This window comes from Rhopalosiphum maidis, chromosome 4, assembly GCF_003676215.2.
Source record: "Rhopalosiphum maidis isolate BTI-1 chromosome 4, ASM367621v3, whole genome shotgun sequence".
NCBI classification, from domain to species: Eukaryota; Metazoa; Arthropoda; class Insecta; order Hemiptera; family Aphididae; genus Rhopalosiphum; species Rhopalosiphum maidis.
The window spans coordinates 19,464,918-19,484,041 of NC_040880.1; the positions used below are offsets into that span (position 1 = coordinate 19,464,918).

Below are 19,124 nucleotides of genomic sequence, written 5' to 3' on the forward strand. Positions count from 1 at the left end.
AAAAATTCTACTGAAATATCAAATTATTCAAATTAATTTTTATACAACTGTTTAAATTTACTTTACAACAATGGATATTCATTCATTTGTATATTAATCATTTCTTCCCAAAGGATTCTTGTTTTTTTTTTCTTTGTAATTCAAACGAATAACTGTAGATATTTGAGTTTCACAAAATGTTATTGCTTTCTAGATATAGTAATATTTTCAATTTTTCGACTCTTTTGAGCTATTTATAAGCAGATCCGAATACTTAATTTGACAAACTATACAATTAGGGTTATAAATAATAAAAACAATAATAATATAAATATATCACTTTAATTTATGAATTATCAATATATCACTTTGTGATTGTGTGAGTATATAGTAACCACCGGCCCACCGACACCGAATCGCCGTCTGTCGACGCTGGTGGGTAACAGGCAAATGCTATTATACTGTTTTACAAATATTTGGTATACCTGTTATGTTTGTGTACGCGCGATATCCGAGATTATTTTTATCGATAAACTTCTCGGAACAATCATATCTGATGGACAAAAGGTCAAGTTACAGGTAGCTCGAAACTCGCGGGCCGCCGCCTATATATAGGTATACAATTTATAGGTTAAATATTAAAATATATTTGTGGAGAGCCACCCTTTACATCTAGGGCGCGAGGGGTATGAAAAATAGTTAACCCTCTCAGATCTACTGAATATACACACAAAATTTTATGATAATCGGTCAAGCTATTTCGGAGGAGTTTGGCGACATACATTTTCCATTGTGACACGAGATTTTTATATATTAAACATAAATTTACCCAGGGGCCAGGGCCCCCTTGATTACTCGACACGGCTCTGATTATAAGAAATTTTCAAAACTATTAATATTTTTCTCAAATTTCAATAAAAAAAAAATAATATGGGTCAAAATTCTAGACAATTTAATACTTGGCTACCTTTTTTGATATTAAAGTAATTATTTAATTTACTATTCGTAACAGTTAAAATAGTTGAATTTATTTTTGTCAAAAAGATTAGATTTTAAAATGTCAGCGAGTATAAAATAAAATTATTCACGGAAAAATCTTATGTTCCCATTAATAATGTTTATGAATTATAAAAAAAAAACTATGAGTATAAGCTATTCATAATTTGAATATAAAATATTGTAGAATTTGAACTTGAGTGACTATAAAAAAGAATAACTTATAACTTTGCAGATCAGTTATGTCAACCAAGAGGGTTGTAAAAATATTTAAAAGCTCGTTCTTTATATAGGCTATAGTATACCTACGTTTTGCTTGGGATATCATGTCCTCGTAAGAATACCTACCTAATATGTATTGGCCGCTTTTTAAACAAGAAGAATAGAGAATATTAAGATTATGCTATCATTGCTATCTACATGGCTGCTGCATGTGTTGCCTGGTAATTGATCAAAAAGTCCGAGCACAATTTTAGTGTCCGACAAAAAGTCCGAAAATACAAAATATTTTATATAATTAATATTTATTTTAAAAACTTAAAAATGTTTATGTATAGACATTATATATTATACACATTATATTTTTATATTTATTTCTATTGCCTTATTTTCATTTATAATTATATAATTTATTACAACATATTAGAATAACAATATTAAAATATATTTGTAACTAAATACATTTTAACAAACAATGAATTATATTTATAAACACGTCAATCTAAAAAAAACTAAAAAAAGAAAAACAGTATATCATAATTATAATAAAAAAACATAAATTTGTCTTTATTATAGGTACCTAACTATACTACTATAGTGAATTTCCGTAATATTTTTGTTAGCTATACGAAAACTTAATAATATGTGTACAGCATTTTTAAATTTTTAAAATAAATATTAATTAGGTATAAAAAATATTTTGTATTTTCGGACTTTTTGTATGACTATAAAAAATAAATCCGAACTTTTGATTCAACTTTTTATAAAGTGGACTTTCGTCCGCGATTCGTGTTGTCTCTGTCTTACAACATAGCAAAATTGCGTTCAGTAGAACTCATTAGTCATTAATATTAAGAGCATATCAACGCAACGCACTGTTTGTTTTCTCTATTTGGTCCATTCGCAACATAAACAAAACGCATTTACGCAGAATAATTTTTTTTATGTTTTTGAGTAATCTTAGAGTAAAATCACCCATTACAAAAATGATAGAGAATAATATTTCTGAGGGTAGACATACTCATTTGTCTTAATATTATATCAAAACCATTTATACATTTAAATTAATATAATTTTTTTTTTTTTTTTAAAGTCGAATACAAAATCAAAAAAACGATAAAATATAGTCATTCCCTCAAAAATATTATCTTCTATAACTTTTGTAATAGATGATTTAACTCTAAAACTACTCATAAGTCATAAAAATAACGATTTTAGGTGAAAGTGTTTTATCTTTATTGCGTGTAGGTGTGAGAGAAAAAACAAATATTGTGCTGACATCCTATTAATATTAGAGTGAACTGATTATTGACTATTATCAAAATTAAAAGAAAGAAAATTATAAGCGTTTGAGCATTGATATTTTTTTTTGATATGATAATTTTTAATATATTACATACTCTTATCTTAATTAAAAATTAAAATATTAAACATAAAAACCAAAATAATGTTCTTACTTTTAACTTTGATAAAATGTCATTAATTCACTCTAATTTTAAAGCCAGCAACACACAATGAGTTTTTCTGAACATAAAATTGATATTTTGTGTGTTTGTAAAACAGAGACAACAAATGTGGGCGTGGCATCTTTTTTAGTAGTGTAGTTACATACATAATATGGGAATTTAATGATTTGATGTAACACTAGGACTAGAGTCTTAGGATACACAGTTTAAGTTGGATGGCTTGGCACAACTCCAGAACTGGATTCCATAGTTCCATATGGGTTTAAGTAGGGTTCAATAAATTAATATTTTGTTAATAAGGTTTAAATGTCTCGAGAAAGAAAAAGGAAATGAAGTTTAAGAAATCTATAAACAATAGATACCCTAAACAGGGAAAGTAGTTGGTTGTGGTTTTGAGAAGTCTATGTCTAAGTGGCAGTCTAAGTAGATTTATTTATTGATAATTTTAATAAAAATACAATTGTAAGAATATTGGGCAACAAACGCTCCAAAAATTATAATAAATCAAAAATCAAAATACAATAATAAGAACATCGGTAATATTCAATAATTAATTAATAAAAATAAATAATAATACACATAATACATGAATTTGGTAATACAAATTTAATACTTATTACACTTAGAAAAATATATATATTTGTATACCTATAATATAAAACAATGTTTTATACAGATTTATATATACCAAGTAAATACAAAATGATATTCCTAATATAATTTAAATACAGATTAAGTTGAAAAAATATAACTATTGCACACAATATATTATTCCTCTTAAATTTTGTATTTTTCATCTTTTATGATAAAATAAATCTTTACTTTCTCTTATAATTTAAGTACAGACTATTAAAACTATACAATCAAATTAATGTATAATATTATTGTATTAGTTATAAATAGCTGTAGAGATAGTAAAATTAATTTGCACTTTAAGATAAAAATTAAGATACAACATTTTGATTAATATATGAAGTAAACGCATACAATTGTTAAACTACAAACTGTATAGATGTTAAAATTTCTATAGTGAGTACTAATCAATATATTATTAATTTATTTGTATACAAAATAATTTAAACGTGTTATTTATATTGAAATATGTTTAAAACAAATGAGTATATCTGTTAATTATAATTATTAAATTTACAAAAATACTGATATGATATTATTAAAATTATTATTAAGCTATTAAAATTAATAAAAATAATATATGTGCTTAATATTGAAATGATTTTTGCTATACTATTATAAGGAACTTTAAAAATAAAAAATGTTGTTAACAACTATTTATGAAATTTGTTAAGTCTATCAAGAAATAATAATAATATAACAAATTAGTTTAATGATTAAATTCATTCATTGATTTTAACAACTATAATTAACAATATTATTTTTTAATATTAATTGTGTAAAGGATGAATTAAAGTTTTTAAAAATGATTGTAATTTTGATATAATATGTGTGTGTGTATCTAGTTAAGTACTTTAGTATTAATTAATAAAATTAGTAATATTTTTATATCGGATAGGAGTATAGCTTATGAAAAACAAAATAAATTGTATTATTTATTAAATTTTATACATCTGTTCATTTTTATATAACATTATTAAAAGAAAATTTATTACTATATAAATATATGTTTGTACATTTAGTATGTTTTTTTTAAATAAATTTATATTCTCAAAATATATTTTATCTATAAGTATACTTATTTTTCAATAATGTTTGATTAAACAAATGTTAATACTCAATTGTTTATTTTTCTAATAAAAAAAAATATATTAGACTATATTAATTAATACAAAAATAAAACATTAACAGTGATTACAAATATAAAATTATTTGATAATTTTTATAAGTGTGATTATTTATCAATTGCTTTGGACATTAACATGATATATTTATAATTCCAATAATAATAATGATAGTAATAATAATAATAATAATAATGATAATAATAATAATAATAATGATGATAATACTAAGTAATAATGATGATCAACACAAAAATGACGTATACAGGAAGTACATTTAACATTTAAAAAATATATATACATCTATACTCTGTTCAACTTAAGAAACATACTCAGCAACCAAATTGTGCCCACCTCACGTCACAGTCTACAGATGATTGAATTGGTGTGAGTAACAAAAAGGTGTTGCTTGACCGCTGCCTGACAAAAATTGGTTGTCATCAAGTATGTTTATTAAGTTGAACTGAATATATACCTATAATGGACGGATATTTGTTTGCAAACTTTACTTATTTGAAAATAATTATTTTAAATTGATAGAAATAATATGAATCAATTTTACAAAAAACTATATGGGTGATAGATTAGAAGTATATTAATATACTAAATTGTTGATAATATGTAAATTATAAAATAGTGTGTAATAATATCACAAAACCAATCACTAAATGTACATAAAATGACATAAATAAATAATTATTTTTAAAGAAATTATCATATTAGATCAGATTTAATAGATAAAAAAATATATTTACTAAAAGGAAATTTGTCTATTTTCAGTCTACATATTTTGTGTAATATTGGAATGTTAAGATTATAACCAGATAATTTTTTTTTCGAGATCAGAAGGAAATGAAAAATGTATGGAACAAGAGTATTTTAGTATTGTTGTCAATAGAAATGTAGTAATTTTGATTAATAAAATGGGTATTCATCTAGAAGAAAAATTAATTAAAATGTTCAGTTTTAAATTATCAACAATGTCAACATAAACCGAATATTCACAAGGAAACTTTTTTTTATATTATTTGAATAATGAAATATTGTAGGTTACAGAAACTGAGTAGCATAGTGTACTATTAAATGAAGTGTTGCTTTGAATTTTTTGAGTTAAATTATTTTATAAAACATAAATACTAAACTACAACTATTAAACATTTGAAAACATGAAGTGGAAGACAAATGATCTAACATCAAAAATAAGACTAATTAATTATAATTTAAATTTTTTGGAATGTTAATGTCCTATTAACTTAACAATAATACATTATAAGCTCATTTCTTTTTTAGACACATAGTTAATGTTTTGAGAAAAAGTGACAAGTACCTTTTATGCCTATTGGTCTGTAGTACTAGTAGATTCATTAGCTACTTGTAAAGCTAAACCTGCAGTTAAATCCACCACTTCATCTTGGTCATCTTCTTCAGAGGTATTAACTGTGGTAGCAGCACTATGCGCTGATTGTTGTGATCCACTAGATAACTGTGACGTTCTTGATAAAGAACCTCGCCGGGGTGCTGACATTGTAGTTCGCTGATTAGCCGGTTTTACAGTAACAATCAGGTTATGACTATTGGCTACCATCATATCTGTTACCTATTAACATACATTAAATAATTAATATTAATACTAATAATTATTATTATTAGAGTATAACAAGATCTATTGTTTGAAAAATAATATGTTTGTTTCTAAAGAAAATAATTTTAAGGACAGGATTAAACCTTAATAAGTTATATGTGGGGTTTAATGATTGATAATTTTTCACAAATAATAATATAATTTTAAGACATTTATTCTATATTTTCAATTAGTTTTTAAAGCAAAAATTCTAAGTTTATAAATAAGCAACTATTTTTGAAACAGACATAAATTATAATTTTTTACTTTACCTGGTCCAAAGTTTTACCGACCACTTCAATACCATTTACTTCTAAAACCTCATCATTGACAGCTAATAGTCCAGTACTTTCTGCCAATCCTCCTGGAACTAATCTAGAAATGAAAATACCAGGGACTTTTTCCACACCAGAAGGACTAACTCGCACACTTGTGCCATCTCTAATATAGAAACCTAATGGCCGTTCTGAACCATGTTTAAGTAGTCGAACTCGCCGGCATGTGTCTGGAACTACGTCTACATCAATAATTGCAGATACCTAAAATCGAAATTATTAGATACAAATTTGAAAATTCTTAACATAACAAATAATTTATTTTACTTGTCGAAAATCCTGAGGGTTTGATATCCAAAGATGTTTTGCTTTGCTAGGTGTACCACCCAAAATTGATGATATTATGTTACGAGGCCTATATGTACCATATCCATTCAATTCTTCAAGACTTTCACCTGAAATTACAATAAATATTATTAAATTTGGATATAATTGATTAAAGATTTAACAATAATTAAATTATTTAAAAATTAATATAGTCTGAGCAGTCTATTGGATTATCAACAAACAGTTAGTTTAGTATTTTATGATAAATTTATAGTTGGATTTGTTGATTTACCTATTTTCTTGGTGAATAACAACCCCTTATCATTTTTTACTATACCATCACAACTACCTTAATCTACTCTATACCATTAGATATGCCTTGTTAATGAAGACATTAGCTTTGAATAACTTTGAAATATTTATGTTAATTATATACAACTTTTTACTTAGTTTTATATAAATAAAAAATATTTCATACTATGAAAACACTATGATTAATAAACCTTTATTTACAAAATATTTATTAGCAGTAAGTTTTTATATACTACCTATATAAGTTTATATATTTTTTTTAACCAAATTTATAATACAGTTAATATATCATGGAAAACCCTTTCTAGCTAATTGATGTATAAGTTAACTGTAAAATTGTTAGATATCAAAATAGACTTTAATTGTGTAACTATTTTTTCTATATAAATATAAATTATAAATTATAATACGTAATATTTACTGGAAAAATTTTCATTGATTTATGATAAATTAAGAAGACGGCTACATAATTTTATACAAGATTTTTTTTAAATTATCTTAAATACAGTATTATTCAGATAATTGTCACAATATTATCATTTGAGATATAATGGTTCATTAAATTTCAAAGCTATAATTGATATCAATGGTACGTTAAAGAAACAAAGTAAAGATATTCCATACCTATTATATTGTTATTAAGGCGTACAATAATATTTAAACTATTATATTTTTACTACTTTTACCTTAACTTACATTAAATATTTTTAACTGATAAAATATAATTTTTCATGTGTCATAATTTAAAATAAATTTATAAGTAATCATGACAAATTCATATGTAATTTTTATTTAATTACTCATGTACTAATAAGTTATTAACAAAAAAAATAATATAATGTATTAGTTAATTATAAGTAATTTCAAAATATATTCTAAGCATATGTTATTATACATAAATTTAAAATTTCCATGAATTAAATTATATTGTGTTATAGAGACTTTTTAAAAGTTTTTAAATTTGTTTACAGAATACATATGTTATTTACTATACACAATACAATATTAAGCTATTTATACTATACACTTATTTAAAACGCTATATTAACTTATAAGTTAATAAAACAATAACAGTTAATAGTTAGTAATATTATAATAATTATTATATTTATATAGGTATTCTAGATAGTGTTTTTAGGCAAAAATGTGCTCAACCTATTTTATAACTTACAGAGAAATATATTACCAATTCCAATATAAATTTATATAATACATTATCCTTCGAAAAATACAGGATAAGTCTTTACTCAGTCGTTTCATATCGTACATAATGATTTATAATTGAAATCAAATTTAACACATTGATTAAAGCAGTAATGTAGCAGAGGCAGTTCAATCGTGCATACATATATTTTTAGGAGTTCACAGTATTGTTTTAGTGACAAAAAGTATGATTTCTATTATTTTATGGACGAAAATTTTTTTTTGCCTCTAGGCACTTTTCTGTGTCAAAAAAGCGGCTTTTATGCTCCGTTGAATTAGTGACCTACATCTACTAACTCAGTAAAAGGGTACTATATTTTTAAAAGTTGCCGACAAAGGTAATGCATCTATGTAAATATGTTCATAATCTTTTATAGTTTTACTAGGTTTAACATCAAACAGAATAACAGTAAAATTGTAATATAACTTTTAAATAAAGACAGAAGTTATCAATGTGTGCGTCGCATCTCGCCGTAGAATTTTATACACATGGTACGGATCAATTTGAAAATCCTACGATGGCGGCGACGGAAATGATTACAATTGTAATTCTATATTACTGATTTAAATAATATATTGATGTCAATATATCCAGTTCTGAGTTCAGCTAATAAACCCCTAACCCGGGACTTAACCCTCAGTTTTTCTATTAACATTTTAACAGTGTCATATTTTATTCCCCCGTGTATATACTATACTTGATTATTAAGATTTTATTGTTTTTTTTTTTGCAAAAATTACAAACAAACATAGCCGAAAATAGCTCAAATTTTTGGGCAGATTTCAAACCCCCTTTCGTATTATTTTAGTTAGTAGTTAGTTTTATTTATCTATTTATTTATAGGTTAAACTCCAATTATAAGAAATTATTAATTTTCTTCATAGAAAATGTGAATAAAGAATAATTACTAACTTTTGAAATAGAGATAAACATAGCCTCTAGTTATATTATGTAAACATAATACCCTTTTTTAATCTTATCCAAAAACTAGGAAGTTCAAACATATACAAAAAAAATTGAATAATTGCTTTTTTTTAAATTAAACTAGTGTTGACCTATACACAGTTTAGATATAAACATTTTAGTAGACAAATTTGCCCAAAAAAATGCTAGAAGATCGCAGAAATTTAAATAAAATAATTCAGTAATATGTAGTTATTTATACATTAAGTAATAATTGTGTAATATTAAATATATATTGTTATTTTTTATAATATCATAACAATATTTTAGGGGCCCATTTTTTATTTTTGCCGGTGGGCCCAAATTTTTTTGTTACGCCATTGATTACAATACATTTAAGTACATAAGAGATTACATGGACGCCCCAAGTTGAGATAGAAATATCAAGTAATAATAGTCTTGAAGCATCAAACAGAACCAGACACAGATTTTCTAATCTTGAGTGATAGAAGGAACTATGTTTGTGAGTATGTTTTTTAAGTTTGTTAATTGTTAGAAGAAGAATATGAATTATGCGCACCTATAATATAGTATCAGTCACTACTTTAATCGAAAAACAAACATAAAACGACTCTTAGGAAGGAGTTCGATGCGTGTATAACTTATCACAGGCTGTCAATTTTTTAAATGGAATATACATGATTATACAAATAAGGAAAATACCGAAAATATAGACGTACCCAATAATAAGGATTGTATTAACTGCAGACGAAAAAAACGTATAAAGCAATGTTACAAGAAAACACTGCCTATAAATACCATGGTGGCAAAGGATTCATTTCCCGGGCTAAACAATTTAAATTAAATTAAAACTATACTGTAGTAAAAATAAGGACAAAATATAAGAGTAAAGTTTTACTATTATAAATATTTTTATTCTTTTAATATTCTTCCAAAAAATATCTGAAAATCGTCAAACTGTCCAAGTGTTTTGAAGCAGTCGGTGTAAACTGTAAAGGTATAAACGTATTGAAAGATATACATAAAGAGCAAAACAGTCGTTATTGCAATATATTGCATCGCAAGACGCGAGATATTGTTTATATATTTTTATGGAAGTGCTTATGATATATCTAAATTATATACGATTACGATAGCTGTTTACAGCTTTACAAGACCTGTGTAATGGACAATGGCAGTTTTCAATTTACGAGGAGGCCGAAACCAGGAACTGGTGTGTGTTGATTGTTGACGTATTATATAAAACACACATGTAGCAATATAATAAAATGACAAAAAACTGATCTTGAACTTAAAAGTCGATCACAGTTCCTGCCCAAGCATCCTCGTATGTGATGCAACACAATATCGTATAATAATAAAGGCAATAGGCTTGTCTCAGTGTCGGCTTCAGTGTGTTTGGTACATAAGTATATGACTCACTGCAGTGATCACCAGTCACCACGGTTCATTATTACCAGACGCCCAGACTGTCGCCGTATAAAAAACTAACCATACGTAATGGCAAGTTCCGTTTGTATTTCTCGACGGTCAATATTTTCGATGACACTGCATAAGGGGAAAAAATACATTCCACCAAATGACTTTAGGAAACAAAACCAGTTTCCGTGGGAAATTCTCTTGAATCTAAACTGTCAAATGTTAGTTTTTCCTTTATTCTTAATTACTACCCGTAGTTCCACATCAATTAAAATTCTTCACAGACAGCTAAATAATTACAGAGCATTGCCATACCAAACACTGTTCTCGGTGCCTTGGATAGATACATGAAAAAAATAAATACCTAACATAAATTTTTCATATTTTGTAAGTTGATATCATCAATAACTAAGAATAATGTTATTTTAAAATAAATATGATTGTAAAAATTGATATAGATAATCACGATATTAAACGAACTATATAATATAAATAATCAAAATTTAAATTGTATATTGTACATAGATGATAAATATTTTAATATAATATCTAGCTCAAATAATAATAAATAAAACTAAATAATATACAATTTTTCTTTAGTGTTTATAATAATGTTTACATAATCTAATATAATATATCATACAATAGTACAATATCTATATACAGAGATTATGAGCACAATAAAAATAATTGTTTGTATTCATCAGAAAAAAAAACTATCATTTTTTATTCAGACGCCAAACCCACACATTTGTTTAAACTCATAAGAAACAGCTTACTAGGGACGAATTTGTGCATAATATAATATATTATAAGGTATAATATAATATTACTATTCAATATTCACCTCAGATAACTTAGACTGATAAAAATGCAAATGACACACTATTTTCACTTAACAACTTTTTTCTTAATGTGGTTAAAACCATAAAAGGAATATTACAATATACTGATGGTTACAACTACTTAAATAAAATATCACAATTCAAAATTTAGAAAGTTATTTGCAATGAAATTAAATTTCTTTTATGGTTAATGATAAAAATATTAAATTAATTGTTTATGTTCATATTCAATACTTATTTAAAAATCTAAAATTAAATTAAATGTAGGTTCTAACAATTAATTACTTAATTACAAGCATAAATTCAGAACATCGATAACTAATAATTATATCAAAATTCTAAGAAAGAAGGTACATTTTATAAAGGTGATTTTAATCCTATGGATACAAAATATTTGATTCTGAGCTTTGCAATGTATTGATTATATAATGATGTATTTAATTTTGTTTATCATGATTATTTTATAGAGTAGAAAAAAATATTTTAATTTTTAACGTCAAAGATGGTTTAGTGTTTACAGTAGAAAATTGGATATAAAGATAGTATTGTGATGACTGACGAATCAAGTAAAAAAAATTTCCAGTACTGTTACAAAAAAAAAAAATGTAAAAACTATCAAGAATTAAAAAAACAGTTATTTTAACACAAAACTAGTTTTTGACAAAATAATGTTTATTTATTGTGAGTTATAAATGTATGTAATCACAGATTTGAAATTTTCATTTAAAATTAGAATTGTTTTAACGCAATATAATAATTAAATTGTTTTGAAATGATTTTCTTTTTCAGTCTTATTTCAATTTATATTGATAGTAGTTTTATTAAAAGTTTGAAATTAATCTAAATCATAATTTGAAAATTATTTTATAATTAAAAATTCAAAAAACTTTTAATTCCAATACTTTGGGCTTGGAAATATAATACAAGATTTTCTATTCTTTCAAGAGTTATTCTAAAAATTTAAAAAATATAGAATATAACCAGATAACCTTTTATAAGTGTTTTGGTTTTAATAGGGTTAGGAGTTATTACTAATAAATGTATTATATTATAATATATGTATTATTATTACAAATACACAATCTATATTATCCTATAAGATATAGTTAGATTTGCTTTTATTCTAAGTAAAAACCTTAAAAAAATCAACATACTCAATATATTGTATTTTAAGCTAAATGAAAAATATTGTATAACAATCATTGTGTTTGGATTTTTTACAAGAAATTAATAAGAACTCCGCCCCAACACCTGCCAACTTATTTCAATAGTTCTCAGAACAATGAAGTCACTTGCTCATGAATTATTGTTTATTCTAAGACAATGGAGATTAAAAACCATAAATACAGCTATACGGGTACCATTTAGATGAAATGTTTTGGTTATTGAAATACAATACTCCTGAGTATGTAGATCAATCGATCATAAAAGACAATTTTTTATTTTTTAACAATATAAATTTTTTTATGATTCAAGATACACATATGAAAATTAAGTAATTAATAATGCCATTATTATAGAATATTTAATAATTAAATGTTTAACCAAAATAATAAAAATAATCACCAATTAGGTAATATTGATTAATTGTAATTTGTAATTAAAAAAATTTAATTTTAATTTTTAATTAAAAATATTTTCTAAGATGTCATATGAAATAGAATAACAGATTACAAATAAATGAACAAATTTATTTACAAATAAATTAATTACACATAATATATTGTAACTGCTATAAGTCTAATATTAGTATTTTTAAACGCCCTATTATAAAACAAATTAAAATTTTAACAAAGTTCCCTCAATTATAAAAATTTCACAAACCATTTCATCTTGAGTAAATATTAATTGTACATTTTATGTTTCTTGATTATATAATACTGTAGTAGGTACACACTTCTTTATATTTTATAACATTTTTATATAAATTTATGATATTGCATTTAATAATGTTTAACATTTTCTAAAACATTGTATTAGTAAAAATGAAATAGTCATAATATTTCATAAAAAGCATAACCTAAAATATTAATATTGAAATTATTTCCTCTTTATTTGTAATTTTTATAAAGGTGGGATTTTTAACAGGCTTCATCGTTAAAGATGTCAGAACCGTGTATAGTAGAATCCGCTTAATTGGGACACATTGTCCCCTTTATACGGTGTCCCAAATAAGCGGATTCTACTGTTTATTATTTACTTTAGCAATTTATTCTTTACAGAATGCAAGAATTATTCTACATTCTGTCTTGTCTTATATAAATATTTTAAATGTATTCTAAAAATGTAAGTTTATAAAGTCAAATAAATAAGCAAAATGATCAGTTTTAATGTGTATAATAAATTAATCTATAGTTCACACTAGGTAATCAATATTTATACATCAAGAGTCATAAAAAAATACAAACTTAATCATATTTACCCATATATCATGGAATCTTTAAACATTATACTGACTGAATATATATCTAATATATATATTGGATGAACAACATGCTTCCATACTTAGAGAAATATTTTGAAAGTTATGAAACAATTATTTTTAATATTCTATTGATGTATAAAATATTGTCAATAATCAATTTAAGATCTCAATAAATATAATCATTAGAAGATAAAGGTAATATTGGAGATGCCAGTGATTTGATAAAAACGGCATTGGGAAATACTGAGAAATTCCATGACAACTTTGATAATAAAGCTAATTCTAAAGCATAACAATGGAATGTGATGCTATAATTTATATGTAAATAAATAAGCAAAAAAAGTAAAAAGTTTAATAATGAATTATATCAAGATCAATTGTCTTTCAAAAAGAAATTATTATTTTAAAATGCAAGTTTTTTTAAGTATTGACCCTGATATCACACAATTAACAAGATTTGTAAATCTTGGTGTAATATTAAATAACAAGACAAGAACAAACATAATATTTGGCTGATGAATTTTTAAAAGTTAATCTAGCAAAACATGCCAGAAAAACTAAAATTTTTAAGATTTTGTATGCTTTTCATTAAAATTTTCTCGTTGTTCTTGAAATAACTAAATTATTAAAAATTGAAAATAATAATTTAATTACTAGTTTTTTAGGTTTATTAATGGCATTTTACTTAAATTTTTACATTACTAGTAAGTAACTGTAGGTAATAAAAAACACATTCTCAAAACTTAAATTAATTAAAAATTATATAAGATACACTTTATCTCGACTATAGGCCTACAAAATTTGCAATAATTTTAACAGAAAATGAGTTTGTTAAAAAGTTAGCATGGATTGTAATCATTTTCATTAAATCAAAGCAGGAAAACATTAGATTTAATTAATTAATTTATATTCATAATTCATTAAGATATATATATATATTTATTTGTTTTATGAATGCAAATTAACAGACTAATGTTTAAAAAGTTAGATTATAGATATGCCCTATATAGAAATATTTCCTATCACAGCAATCCTAATAATCTTCCGCAATTATTTTTAACAATACAATATATATAATATAATACTTAAGATAAAGTAAACACATGATGTTTTAAATTTTTTTTTAAATCTTACCTTTGCGTTGTACGATTATCCTTAATAATGGTTTGGCTGTTAAAACCGCTCGTCCTAAATTATCGTCATTGTTGATTGGTAATAGATCACCATCCTTGGGGTCCGTATATGACAGTACAAAAGGCACCTCAATCAACTTGTGTAGACGTTCAATAAGAATTCTAAAATGTTCATAAGTGCCAACGTCTGTTTTGGGTAACGAGATACGACGGAACTCGGCGTCAAACTGTAAAATAATATGTAACGTGTAGCAATTGTAAACTAACTGATCATTCCCGGTATCACGTACTTTGCTTTTGATTTCCAATTTAGCCATCATCGGAAGATCTTGTTCCATCTGAATGTCAACTGCTAAGTGACGGTGTCATTATATCACCACCTCCTCGTCGGCCGTTGGAAACAGCTCGGAGGTTTAAATGCACCTGTTGCACAATGTCATTGCTTGTCCACTTTGGGGCGTAAAAAAAAAAAGGCGTAACAAATATCACTCGAAGGGACACAATACCAGTAGTACCAGGTAGCTACTACTACTTACTAGGAAGTCAGCAAAAGCACTGCCTAGAAAATTGAGGCGGACTAAACTCGGCTTGATGAGAGAAATAAAAACACGTAATTACGTAAAACACTGTGGCTAGGCAGTAACACGGAGCGGAATGATAACAGCCGACCCAACAGTGCATTTTCAGAAGAAGTTGTTAAACTCCCGCCGGTTATCATTTTGTCCGGTTTACAAGGCTTATCATTGGGTATATCAACTACTATCAAATACTTTAAATTTTCAGAAACTCCGATAGTACTAGCACCACTAGTCTACTATATTTTACTACGAAAAAACGTTTTTACAAAGTTATGACTACAGTAGTTCGGTTTTAACTTTCAGAACTTATAAAGTATACAGCACATTTTTTAAATAATAATTCTGCTAAAATGTCTGTTAAATTGATTGGCAGAACTACAAATTTGTATGGAAAGACGCTCTGGGAAATTTTAGGCAATCTAAGAACCACGGGTGTCGGTCGTCTGGTAACTAGGAACTCTTATGATAGATATGAAGAACCTAGCTTTTTTAAAGTTTTATCCGTCGAACCTACCGCACAAATAGTAAGTTATCATCGCAACTTTCAACTGAAAATCACTTGATATGCACTTTGTTACAGGAAGACAAAGCAAGGAAAGTAATAGTTCATGCCGAGAAAATATTCCGAGGTAAACGTTACAAAGAACCTGTTGAAATATACAGTGTTTCATACAAACCCGATTATCGTTTAATACCCAAAGATGAGGAACAGTTGTGGTGGGACCGATTAGCTAATTGTAAGCCACGAGAGAAGTTTGTACCTGGATCTATAGAGTTGCCACCTCTCATGAGAGTTAGTATAAATTCATTACTACTTATACCTACCATTTGAATTCAAGGGCGCTTACAGAGAGATGGCCCCCTTTCGCTGTTTTAGTTAAGAGGATGTCTCGCCCGTATATGTTGTCTCCGTCTTACACGTGTACAACATGGTAAATTTTCGTTCACCAGTTTCAATAGTGTGCTTTTAGTTTAAATATTAGAGTGAATTGACCTATTATCAAACTCTTAGGCAAGAACATTATCTGTGTTCTCTCATAGATTTTTTCAAAAGCACACTATTGAAACTGGTGAACGAAAATTTACCATGTTGTAAGTATGTTAGCCGGAGACAAAATATGCGGGTGAAACGTCCACTTAATATTAAATATTAATTGTTTTATTATCTACTATGACTTAAGTATTAATACTTTTAATTTTGCCCCCCCCCCCATCAGTTTTTATTTCTGCGGACGCCCTTTTTTGAATTTTATAACATTGTACATTTTGTTTTATAGTTGGTATTAGAACGAGACAACAAAGACTCTAATATTAAATTGCCATTAAAAATTCGAGGTGGACGAGATAATGTTGCTCAAACAGATACCACAAAAATTGCATCATACAGACCAGATTTTTTCAAAAATCAACAAAGTAGTTAATATTTATTATGCATTGTATTTATTATTATACATTTTTTTTTTTCATAAATATTAGAAGGATTTGTTTTTAATTTCTTTGTATTTATTTCTAATACCTATTAATTTAACAGCATACAATTTTGTATTTATAATTCTAATTTTTAACTTTCAATTCTTGATGTGTGGAACTCTTGGGTCGTCTGGTCGATAAACTGAAAAATAAATAATGAATTAATAGCATACATAGCTAATATAGATAGGTTAAATAAAATGGGATTTTTTTTCTTAGTATCATCTTCACATAAGACAGTCATTAATTAATAAAAAATAATAATAATATTTATACTTATCTACTGTAAATAGCTGTGGTAATATTACAGAAAACTTAAATCCAATTAAAAAATATCCATAATTGCATTAAAAATAAATTAAATTAAATTAAATTAAATATGTTTGTATTAATATAAAATGAATTTGTAGCTTCCTTAACAATTAGTTCCATAGAATTAAGGTCAGAAATAAGATCCCAAAATTTGGATATGGATATCAATAGAAGTATAAAAAAGTCAGGAAAAATTCTCAGGTGTTCTACTTGAGAAGAAAGATGAACAAAGAATTGATATGTAATTTAAGGTTCAGAATACATTATCAATGTGGAGAATGTATAGAAGATAACTATTATAAACCTATAGAAATGGTTTAGATTATCAACAATTATAAAAAAATAAGTTTAACTTATTGAGTACAATACTAAGTGCACAGATTAGTATTTATTGTACTTACGGGTATATTTTAATTTATATTTCCTGTTGTTTCCATCATTTTTGTCGTATCTATAAGTATGGTACACAATAAGTCCTAATCCGACAATGCAGAATGGTGAACAAATTGTAATCAATGGCATTTCATGCATGGCTTGTCGAAAAATGCCCTTGACTATATAAAAAAAAAATTGATTAATATTAGACTGTTTTTATTAGTTAAAATACTTACGCCCCGATCCATATTTTGCTGGATTGAGAATTGCTTCGGTTTTCATTTCGGTGTTTCAAAGAAAAAATACAATTTAAATGAAAAATAATTTGTATGAAATCACAAAAATTTTTTTTCTAAACTAATTCTTATTTCTTATCAAACTATGTCTGTGAAAATATGAAGCATGAAGTTGGCAACAACCTTGTGATGTGCACTCCCACTTATAGTTGCATTTACGCTAGATCACGGTTGTAGATCTACAGCCGTGCGCCAGATAATCGTCAATCGACGCATAAAAAAATCCATGAATTTTGATAGGGATAACACAGTGGTCACTTCGTCAGGCACACAGCAGCTGCTGCAGCTGGCTGCGCTGGTGAACGGTCACATAGATCCTGGTGACTAATTGACGCAAAAGGATCCAATTGACGCGACATTAAAATGACGCATGAGGATCTAATTGACGGGGGATTAAAATAATCATAAGGATTTTACAAATTAATTAATTTTTAATTATCAATGTATTTAAATGCTTTTACGTTATTATATCGTAGTAACGCTAGTATAATACAGTTGTTATCTAACATAATCCATATAATTTTTGTTTAATATAGACAATTAAATATATTTTCTATTATAACCTAATAACTAATAATATACGCATAAATTATTTCATAAATAAAGCTTTATTAGGGGTCCGGACCCCCCCCCCAACCGAAATTTTTAAAAGTAGAAATATTTTAGTGATGAATATAGACTTTACATTTTCAACGTTTATATATAAAAAAAATGTTCGCCCCCACCACAGAAATTTTTTTTCAGTTACTGAACATTTCACTTCTCAGTTAAAATAGCTTTAACTCATGTCTAGTCACCATCTTATGTTTTTTTTATATAAATCAGAATAGTATATAACTTAGTGTAACTATATAACTATAATTACTATCATATCATTATTATTACGCTTAAAAGTTTTAACTTTATTCATATTCTCACTCCCAGTCTCAAAGGTTAGTCGTAAGTCCAGTGGCGCCGATCTAAATTTCATATTATGGGGAAAAAATGCTGGTGTTAGACCCACCTACTAAAAAAAAGTTTAGTTAGCTACATTCGAATGGTACTATATTTATTTTTAACTATATACATACAAGATACTGCATAACAAATTATTTTTGATTATCACTTACCCACCCATAAATATTTGTGGGGAATTTTCCCCAGTTCATACCCGTGTTCGGCGCTACTGTTAGTATATATACCAAATTTGAA

At 25.9% G+C, this 19,124-nt stretch overlaps 3 protein-coding genes across 4 annotated transcripts; 1 reads left to right on the forward strand and 2 right to left on the reverse strand.

Moving 5' to 3' along the window:
* Window positions 1-5,130: 5,130 nt before the first annotated feature.
* On the reverse strand, window positions 5,131-15,540 carry LOC113560986 (partitioning defective protein 6). Of its 2 annotated transcripts, XM_026967145.1 has the most exons (6): window positions 15,439-15,540; window positions 15,193-15,352; window positions 14,904-15,129; window positions 6,641-6,768; window positions 6,311-6,577; window positions 5,131-6,014 (listed from the first exon to the last, which is right to left on the reverse strand). In XM_026967145.1, exons 2-6 carry the CDS (start codon window positions 15,238-15,240, stop codon window positions 5,754-5,756), a joined length of 930 nt encoding a protein of 309 aa, XP_026822946.1. In that variant the 5' UTR covers window positions 15,241-15,352; window positions 15,439-15,540; the 3' UTR covers window positions 5,131-5,753. The 2 variants fall into 2 exon arrangements, with proteins under 2 accessions (XP_026822946.1, XP_026822945.1); XM_026967144.1 differs by having other exon boundaries at window positions 15,193-15,522.
* Window positions 15,541-15,688: 148 nt separating this feature from the next.
* On the forward strand, window positions 15,689-16,972 carry LOC113548236. The gene is made up of 3 exons (XM_026949011.1): window positions 15,689-16,004; window positions 16,061-16,273; window positions 16,758-16,972. Exons 1-3 carry the CDS (start codon window positions 15,831-15,833, stop codon window positions 16,899-16,901), a joined length of 531 nt encoding a protein of 176 aa, XP_026804812.1. The 5' UTR covers window positions 15,689-15,830; the 3' UTR covers window positions 16,902-16,972.
* LOC113548237 lies at window positions 16,962-18,057 on the reverse strand. Its single transcript, XM_026949012.1, has 3 exons — window positions 17,874-18,057; window positions 17,664-17,816; window positions 16,962-17,092 (listed from the first exon to the last, which is right to left on the reverse strand). The coding sequence occupies exons 1-3, from the start codon at window positions 17,917-17,919 to the stop codon at window positions 17,049-17,051; spliced, it is 243 nt and encodes an 80-aa protein (XP_026804813.1). The 5' UTR covers window positions 17,920-18,057; the 3' UTR covers window positions 16,962-17,048.
* Window positions 18,058-19,124: the final 1,067 nt, after the last annotated feature.